At 50.5% G+C, this 10,038-nt stretch overlaps 1 protein-coding gene across 1 annotated transcript in view; it reads right to left on the minus strand.

The window, feature by feature from the left end:
* The window catches only part of LOC102380542 (antigen WC1.1-like), a 40,948-nt gene extending 31,503 nt beyond the window's left edge, over nt 1-9,445 (minus strand). The window contains exons 1-2 of the mRNA XM_025195356.1: nt 9,325-9,445; nt 4,682-4,807 (exon numbers count right to left, since the gene is read on the minus strand). Of these exons, the coding sequence (XP_025051141.1) occupies nt 4,682-4,807; nt 9,325-9,445 (247 nt within the window). The remainder of the gene's footprint in view (nt 1-4,681; nt 4,808-9,324) is intronic.
* Nucleotides 9,446-10,038: the final 593 nt, after the last annotated feature.

Genomic DNA, 10,038 nt, shown 5'->3' on the forward strand with positions numbered 1-10,038 from the left:
TGCTGGGCCTGCACAAATGTGTTCTTTGATTATTTTCTCTAGCATTTTCCCAGGAATAGAGGTAAAGCTGACTGGTCTAAAGTTACCCGGCTCATTCCTTCTCCCTTTCTTGAAAATGGGCACCACATTGGCCCTTCTCCAGTCCTCAGGGACCTGGCCGGAGCACTACGAGTGCTCGAACAGCTGTGCCAGTGGTTCAGCTATGACACTGGTCAATTCTTTCAGCAGCCATGGATGGAGGTCATCCGGGCCTGCTGACTTGTTCCCATCCAGCTCCTCCAGGAGCTCCTTAACTATTTCAGAACTAACCATAGGCAGACTGGTGCCATGCGGACATCTGTCAATGATCAAGGTGGGGGAATTGGCTTGGTCGGTACATGGAAATACTGAAGTGAAGAACTCACTGAAGAGCTCTGCTTTTTTCCCCGCGTCAACCACCAACTGTCCTGATTTGTCCTGCAGTTGCTCTGGGTCCTATGTTGCTCTGAGCTTTCCTTTTGCCTGCTATATACCTGAAGAAGGACTTTTTATTGTCCTTGATTGTTGAAGCCAGCCTGAGATCAAGCCCCGCCTTGGCCTGTCTAACTGATTCCCTACAATAGTGCGCCAGGAAGATATATTCCTCCTTGGTGGCAACTCCCTGCTTCCATTGCCTATACATCTCTTTCTTTGCCCCAGGGAACTCCTGGAGTTCCCTGTTCAGCCAAGGGTGCTTTTTTGCCCCCTTACCTCCCTTCCTATGTAATTGGATAGACTCCTTTTGAGCCCCAAGGATCACTCTCTTGAGATACCTCCAACCCTCCTGGACCCCCATATGCTCTATGTTCTTGAGTTGCATCCCCTCACTAACTAGCCTTCTAAGCTTGCTAAAGTTGGCCCTTCTGAACTCCAACACCTTAGCCCCACTAGTTACTTTGCCCATCCTTCGCTGGATAATGAACTCGACCAAGTGATGGTCACTATCTCCCAGGCTACCATGAACTCACATGTTCCCCACGAGATCATCCCCTGTTGCTAAGACAAGGTCAAGCAAGGCACTACCCCTGGTGAGACTAGACACCACCTGGGTTAGGTGGAGGTCCTGCATACGGTGTAAGAACATCCGTGAGCGGCTTGTTTTGGCTGTCTGCCCCTCCCAGCAGATAGCTGGGTAGTTTAGATCTCCCATGACCACCGCCTCCCTCGCCTGTGTGGCGTCTGCTAGCTGCCCAGAGAATACATCGTGTAGCTCTTGATCCTGATGAGGAGGCCTGTAGTAGACCCCCACGACCAAGTCCTTTTCCCCTGGCCCCACCTGGATCCTGACCCACAATGCCTTGGTGTTCCCTCCTCCATCCTGCCTTAATAGTGGAATGCTTTCCTATGGCAGAGTTATTTAAGCTGCCTCAACACCTACATAGATGCTGATCTGGCTGACAGGGGCACAAGGGAGTTTCAGTGCTGGGACTGCCTTCCAGCTAGCACCAAACTGAACCACGCTTGTGTCCCAGGCAGCCCCTGCCCATGCTAACATCTAGGGCACACACCCTGAGTTGTATACATCTGCATCTCTATCCCTCTAAGGGAACGGCCATAAGCTTAGAAAGAAGGAAGATGAGTCATGCCTGAAGCTCAGTTACTTGATAGGTTTTCCTTGCTCTAGGGTGACCAGGTAATGGGGAGTCCTGGCTTAAATGTAATCCTGTGGGTCCAGTTAGACCTGGGGCCATGTCAATCTCACCCTGGTGAAGTTGAGCCCCATCCTGCACTCCATACAGTAAAGATGACCTGTTCTTCAGGAGGGCCTTCCTCCTGGGAGGCAGGACAGAGCAGGGACAACAGTTCCACCACCAAAGTGGTGCTGATAATGTTGTGCAGCTTCAAACTGGGCCTTGGTTTCCATGGTCCCTGAGCTGGGTCATCATCTCCCTCCACCTTCTAGGAAAAAGTAGCCATCTTCCAGTTTCTGGGCCTTGGCTCATAAGCTATTTGAAAGTCCAAGTGAGAGAAGGAAAGTGCCTAACAAAGCTGCCTCTGGCCAAATGCATTAGCCTTACAGGAATATTTAAGGATGTTGTGATCTGTAAAGATCTGTACTTTGTTGCATTTCTCTTCAATGCTTTGCCTCCACTACCCAAAAGCTGCTCTGACAGCCAGGATTTTGCATTCCAGGATCTAATAATTTGTTTTTTCCAGACTGAGTTTATAGGAAAGGCAGTGCAGGGATGCAGAATCAGTTCAGGACCTGCTGTTGGGAGAGAACTGCACCTACTGTCAGGCTGACGCAACCATTTCTATTATTAATGGCAAGGTAGCATGGTCTGGGTGGACTAAAACAGGAGCAGAGGTGTAGGCCTAGTGCAGATATTCATAGGCTCATTGGGCTTCTGCAGAAAAGTAGAACTGGTTGTTTTTCTTAGTAAGGTGGTGAAAAGGCTCAGCACCACAACAAAATTGACCCCTGATAAAAGTTGGCAAATCCCAGAAACCTTTGCAGCCCCTTCATATGCTGGAGGAATTTTCCATTTTTTCACCGTCTGTACTTTGGGGGCAGTCCATTTTCAACCTTTCATAAAAGAAATAAAAGAAAACCAGGATATTCAACGGTATTTTGATAAAATGAACATTTTTCTAATTTTGTAAATATACCATGCTGACATAACCTTTCCAGCTGTATGCAGATATGCAGGGGGAAGTGGTCAGGGTCTTTAGAGAAGACTTTGATGTCTCTCAGCCTGGCAAGTAGAAACTGGTCTTGAGTCTCAGGGTGCTAATGAAGTGCTGAAAGATAGTGGTGTTGTTGGTAAGCCTGAAGGGCATAACTAAGTATGCAAAGTGCCTGAATTGCATCTGAAAAGCAGTCCTCCATCCATGCCACAATAGCTGGAATTCAGGCACAGGATCCTCCTGGCTTTTCACCTGACAAGGAAAACCTGCAAAAACAAGGGGTAATGTGGGGAGCAGATTGCCCCAAAACACATTGCCTCTTAGTGCCCAAAAATGTATAGGTCCAGAGTCATGGTCTCCCCAATCCTTGGGCCCAGATGCCAGAGCTGAGCCATTTATCAATTCAATCCTCTTAGGCGTTAACCACACTTTTAGTAGGATTCACAGGGTCTGAGCCACAGGCTTATCCACAAAACAGTACATTGCTCCGGAGTCCAGTAAGGCAGTGGGCACTGGTAATAAACTGTCTGTCCCAGGTTCAAGAGGTGGGTACACTGCATTGACTGAGGAGTCGGTGGGCTGCAATAGCTGCGGGCTTTGTGGGGTGCATATGAGTTACCTGCCTAGGAGTAGGATGGGGCTGCTGAAGGAGACAAAAAGGTAGAAGGAGAGAGACGGGAGGTAAATTCTGGGCAGGGCTGAGAGGAAGAGTCCCCGCCCAGAAGAGAGACAAGATACAGATCAGGGAGAGATGAAACTCCAGAGCCTCAGGAATGGAAATGGAGGGGCTGGAACAAGCCCTTCTATAAAGAGCGAGCTCTGCTGGTCTAAAATGCACTGAGATCCCTTTACAGGAACAGTTCATATGTTCAGTTACACTGGAAAAGCCTTTGAAGTACTGCCCTGGCCTTGCACAGGGACTCCATGCACCTCTGAGTGCTGGGGGTTACTGTGACTCTGGGCTCCTGAGGCAGCCCCACCATGCCAGTCATATTGCCAGAGTCAAGGAGGGTGACTGGAGATATTGTGGCCCCTTTCTGTTGACACATTCTTCATTAATGAGAGGCTGGATGGGAAGAGATCACCTAAGGAGCTCTGACCCCAGCACCCTGGGATTTCTTACCAATGGTGGTGATGAGAAGCTAGCAGAGAGGTACAGACTGAGATATCAAGAGCAAGTGTTGCCATTTGTCAGCGACACACAAAAAGGTGCTTGCCTGTGCAGGCACCTGCAGAGACTTGTGTTTTACACAGAGGTGTATTAATGCCTCATTCACTCTCCAAGTCACCTGGGCAAATGCAGACATTTTTGTTGCACAAGCTTTGATTGAGCGGGGCTCTGGACAAGCATTCCCATCCCAGAGGCTGAGTGCAGAGAGAAATACCCATGATTTCCATGGCATTGTCCTGGAGGACTCTTTTTGCTCAGGGAGGCTTCCAGGTTGGCTGAGAGGTATACAAAGGCTGTGCATCATGAAAGAGCTTCCTGCCACATGGAGTACAGCCCTTGTATACATCTTAGTCTACCTGGAACCTTTCCTGCTTCGGAGCATACATCTCAGTTTACCTGGAAACCACCCCACCTCCAGACCACTTGTAAAGGCACCTACTCCCCAGCTACAAAACTGACCTTTCATGCAGTTGGGATCTGAGGAATTCTTTATCTGATCCCATGCACTACACATCCAGTCATGCATATATGGCATGGCAAATGCACAATTTGGGGGTTTGGGCATAAAATCCCAGTCACGTCATATTCACATGACATTAATGTTTGCAACTTGTTCAGGACCCAGCACTTCCCTTTTGAAGATTTGACGTAAGGGTGAGTTTGCTGATTTCTTACCTGAACAGATGACACTGGCATCCTCAGCATGATTGCAGTCACTCTCTTCCCATCCCTCGTGGCTGCATTCCGAGAGAGCAGACTCATTGCCATGACACGCAGTCTCATCCATCCAAATCTTTCCAGACCCTTCTCCAAAATGAGCCCATTGAAGGGCACTGACAGCAGATCCACATCCCAGCTGCCTACAAACAACCGCAGCATCTCTCATGTCCCACTCATCATCACACACTGTCCCCCACTCATCCTGGTGTTTAATCTCCACTGTCCCAGCACAGGGGCTGCCTCCGTTCTCCAGCCGTAGCTCATCGGCACCTGCAAAAACCGAGAAGGAGCAGGGTTACAGAGAGCCCGGAGCCCCAGCACTAGTGTTGATCTGCCCTTCTGGCCTGGGCAGCTTCACACAAGGACCCTGGGGTCGGACCCCTGCTCTCCGCTCAGCCCTGGTGGGGGAGGCGGGTGCACCTGTACACGATATTGGTGTAGCAGCCTTTAAAAAACGGACGCACCTGAACAGAAGGGGAAGAGCTGCCTGGCAGAGACAGAGTTTGTCCCCGAGGGGACACTGTAGGCTCTGAGGGCAAGTGAAGCTATTTTGGAAGCAGCCCTGTTGGAAGTGGGAGGGGTGATGCAAGCCCAGCACAGTTTTGAAAGAGAGCCATTAGCAAAAGCCTGAGAAGGGCCCTGAGCTGGGATTGGCTGAGAGGCTTGGATAAAAGGGGGAGCAGTTTTTCCCGCGTGGGGAACAAGAGAGAGAGAGGGGGCTGAGGGACAGGCCGGAGACCAGGTGGAGAGTCTCAGCGCAGTGGTCCCTCAGAGAGCCCCTGAGAGAGGCCTGCAGGAGCAGAGTGGAGAAGCTGCGCGGCAGGAGCAGGCAGGGACCACTGGTGTGGAGAATCCAAGTCTGGAGAGACCTGACTACAGCCAGTGTGGCTGGGTGAACACAGCAGAGCCGGGGTGGGGACTGCCGGAGTCTGCTCTAGTTTCCCTGAGGGGTGAGGGGCCCCAGGGGCAGGCCAATCCCAGGGAGTCGCTGCGTTTGCCGGGGCTGTGAGGCTGTGTGGGGCAGGAGGGTTGCTACAGCCTGCAGCCCAGACACTGCTCACAGTAGAACCAGGGAAGGGGGACAAAGGCAGGGGAAGGCTGTCTTGCAGGAACTGCAGAGGAGCCGCTGCTTGCTGCCCAGAGACCCTAGGAGCATGGAAACGGGCACCAGTGCCAGGGAGCGGCCACAGACCACGTGCAGGGACACAGACAGTCGCACTCCCTGAGATACCCTGCCAGGGGCAGTGCACATGAGATCCCCAGTACACCGTGTGCAAGTGAGAGACTGTGTAAAGAAGTTCTTGAGGATTTATTAGTCAGTATATCCATGTTCTCATTTAATGATTATTTGTTATGTTGTAAATAATTAAATCCTGTAAATAGTTTGGAATTGTCTGTGAGGGTGCTTGATTGTAAGGGGAGGCTCTCTGCTCTGGGACTCTGCAGCAGCTTCCCAGGGGGGCTGGGCAGGGCTACTGGCTACCAGGTACCCCAGAATCCCATTATTCAGGTGAGGGTGCATGTAGTGTCGTGCCCAGGGTTACATTGGCTTTTTCTAGCTAAAGATATTATTTGGGTTTATTTGACTCTCACAATGTACTATAACAATGCCCATTACTATTTTGCACCAAATGTGTTTAGCACTCATAATTGGTTAATGTGCTATTATTTGTGGAAAACGCTGGAGGGCACCTCATAACCATTTTACCCTCCTGACCTTCTACTATACAATTACAGCAGGGAGCAGTTTAGGAATGTAATTTGTGATTGGCCTAGTTTCTTGAGGGGCAGGAGCTGTGTTAGACTCCTCCCATCACCTCAATTTTCTGCCATTCGGCAATGCACTTCTGGGTGCTCTCCCCTAGAAATGTACTGGCTATGTCAGATTTGGGGACATGGGGTGAGCCTGGTTAGCATTTGGTTGCAGCTCCATAAGTACTGCCCCAGCACAGAGGCCAGCATACGTCCCCACGTCCAGCCATCGGGATGTGGAGGGCTTGGACCCCATCGCCCATGTGTGGCGTTCCCTCACTGGCACACATTTTCTGCTGATCAGCAAAGCATGTTCAGGTGCTCTCCCCAAGAAATGTACTGGCTTGTCAATGTTGAGGCATGGCAGCAATTTTATAACAGTCACTTTGGGGGGAGGGGGTGTTTTTGGTTTTTTTTAACTTGTCTGTCCAAGCCGGGTCATGGTCCTTTTTAGCATTCATCTCTGACATAGGAATGGTGTTTGCCTTCCTCATTAACATGTTAGAATATGTTTTAGAATATATTATATCAGTACTATGGTATTCTTGTGCTAAGCTGCCATTTTAAAATGTACTTCTGCTGAACCAGATGGGGCAACTGACAACTGACGCCCAGGAAAAAGCCAACCTATTAAATAGGTACTTTGCGTCGGTCTTTCATCAGTCCCATGGGACGCCCATGCCCGCTACGGGACAGGGAAGTCCGGGTGAGGGTGATCCCCTGCCCTCCATTAATGCTGACTTTCTGAAGGAACATCTTGAGAAGCTGGATACCTTCAAGTCAGCCGGCCCTGACAATCTTCACCCCAGGGTACTCAAAGAGCTGGTAAGCATCATAGCCCAGCCTCTAGCACGGATCTTTGAAAACTCTTGGTGCTCTGGTGTAGTGCCCGAAGACTGGAAGAAGGCCAATGTGGTGCCTATCTTCAAGAAAGGGAGGAAAGTGGATCCGGCTAACTATAGGCCCATCAGCCTGACTTCTATCCCGGGGAAGATCTTAGAAAAGTTTATCAAAGAGGCCATCCTTAATGGACTGGCCGACGCCAACATCTTAAGGGATAGCCAGCACGGGTTTGTTGCGGGTAGGTCTTGCTTGACCAATCTCATTTCCTTCTACGACCAGGTGACCTATCACCTGGACAAGGGAGAAGAGATTGATGTCATATATCTTGACTTCAAAAAAGCCTTCGATCTGGTGTCCCATGATCGCCTCTTGGAGAAACTGGCCAATTGTCGCCTTGGGTCCTCCACGATCCACTGGCTGGAAAATTGGCTCCGGGGTCGGACCCAGAGGGTAGTAATCGATGGAAGTCACTCATCGTGGTGTCCTGTGACCAGTGGGGTCCCCCAAGGCTCTGTCCTTGGACCCATACTGTTCAACATCTTCATTAATGATGTGGACACTGGAGTCAGAAGCGATCAGAACTGGCCAAGTTCGCCGATGACACCAACCTCTGGGGCAAAGCATCCACACCAGAAGACAGGCAGGTTATCCAGGCTGACCTGGACAGGCTCAGCAAGTGGGCGGACGAGAATCTGATGGTGTTCAACGCCAATAAATGCAAGGTGCTCCACCTTGGGGAAAAAAACCCGCAGCATCCTTATAGGCTCGGCAGTGCTATGTTGGCTAGCACTATGGAAGAAAGAGACTTGGGGGTCATCATTGACCACAAGATGAACATGAGCCTGCAATGCGATGCGGCGGCTAGTAAAGCGACCAAAACGCTGGCTTGCATCCATAGATGCTTCTCAAGCAAATCCCGGGACGTCATTCTCCCCCTGTACTCGGCCTTAGTGAGGCCGCAGCTGGAGTACTGTGTCCAGTTTTGGGCTCCACAATTCAAAAAGGATGTGGAGAAGCTTGAGAGAGTCCAGAGAAGAGCCACGCGCATGATCAGAGGTCAGGGAAGCAGACCCTACGATGACAGGCTGAGAGCCCTGGGGCTCTTTAGCCTGAAAAAGCGCAGGCTCAGGGGTGATCTGATGGCCACCTACAAGTTTATCAGGGGTGACCACCAGCATCTGGGGGAACGTTTGTTCACCAGAGCGCCCCAAGGGATGACGACTAGGTCGAATGGTCATAAACTACTACAAGACTGTTTCAGGCTGGACATAAGGAAGAATTTCTTTACTGTCTGAGCCCCCAAGGTCTGGAACAGCCTGCCACTGGAGGTGGTTCAAGCGCCTACATTGAACACCTTCAAGAGCAAACTGGATGCTTATCTTGCTGGGATCCTATGACCCCAGCTGACTTCCTGCCCTTTGGGCGGGGGGCTGGACACGATGATCTTCCGAGGTCCCTTCCAGCCGAAATCTATGAAAGTCTGCCTCTTGGAAGATAAAAGGGCAGTGAAGGCCGAGTCCGGATGGACGCCTTAACCAGTAACGCCAGCCTACCCGCACGTTGAGAGAAGTGATGCCAGCACCCCGCTTGGCTGAACATCACCTTGAAGAAGCCTGTGACTGGCCACCGCAGCGTGACTCCAGGTGCTGCGGATAGGTGACTTTGTGTGGATGGGGTGAATGAGTAAGAGTGATTTTTACATAAGCTGCTAAGTTTGCCTCAGTTATCCATATACTATGCAATAAACCTTGGTTTGCCGAACCCATGCATTGGTCATTTGTCCAACAAACATAACAACACTCAGGGGTGCCAGCTTTGCCTCAGGGAATCATTAGCTTTGCAGCCATCATGGGAACACAAGGGAAAACTATGGAAACACCTAAGACAGCTCAACTACTGCTCTATTTGGCTCACTGTTGTCTGTTTCTGTATGTCACAGACCTGTCTTCTCAGCCAGGCCCATCTCCAGGCAACCCCACCACCCAAAAGGGAGACAAAGCAATGACCAGATTCTTTTGATTGAGCAAAGATTTTTTTTTTTTTCGTCATACAACATCATCAACACATCCTCGGAGAGTTAAATTGCAAACTGGCTAGGTTTTTCTTTTGTCCTTTCACAGATCACTCTGTCCTCACCAGGCAGCCACAGAAGCCAGCCCCAGCCTGTCTCAAGTCTTGGGCCCAAGACTCACTGAAAAGTTCACCCCGTGTTTCACAAATATAGTGCAGCATGTCTTCTGGCTCTACCTCCAGCCTGTAGTTCAGTGGCTTCCACTGGGCTTTCAGGCACCCCAAGGCACGTTTGACAGTCATGCGGCATTTGCTTACGTGGTAGCTGAAGGTCTGTTTTGGGGGGTCAGTCACTTGCCCTCCATCTGGCTTCATGAGCCAGGGCAGGAGTGGGTAAGTTGTGTCAGTAATTATGAGGAGTGGCACTGAAACACCCCTGATGACAAACTCCTCCATTCCTGGGGCCCTTCATCATCCCAGGCAGTGGTGAGTGTTGAAAGACACATGCATCAGGGTTGCTTCCTGCCCATGCTTTGTAAATGTTAGTCAGTCTTCCACGGTGATCCACTACAGCTTAGAGAATGACTGAAAGTTATCCCTTCCTGTTAAATGACCAGTTGTTCTGGCACGGTGACAGGATGGGAATGTGTGTACTGGCCAGTGCTCCCACACACTTTGGGAAACCCATCTTGAATCCTTCCACCGCCTCCCCAGGTTTACTGAGGCAGTTGAATTTGTTTGCTTCCAGCTCCTGCAGCAGCAAGCAGACCTCGCTTATCACCACCCCTGCTGTGCTGGGAGCCATGCCAAACTGATTTGCCACCTGGCACCAGCTTATTGGATTGGCCAGTTTCATAGCAGCCATGGCACTATGCTTTTCTGGGGCAATGGGTTTC

Source organism: Alligator sinensis, unplaced genomic scaffold, assembly GCF_000455745.1.
Source record: "Alligator sinensis unplaced genomic scaffold, ASM45574v1 scaffold731_1, whole genome shotgun sequence".
Taxonomy (NCBI): domain Eukaryota; kingdom Metazoa; phylum Chordata; order Crocodylia; family Alligatoridae; genus Alligator; species Alligator sinensis.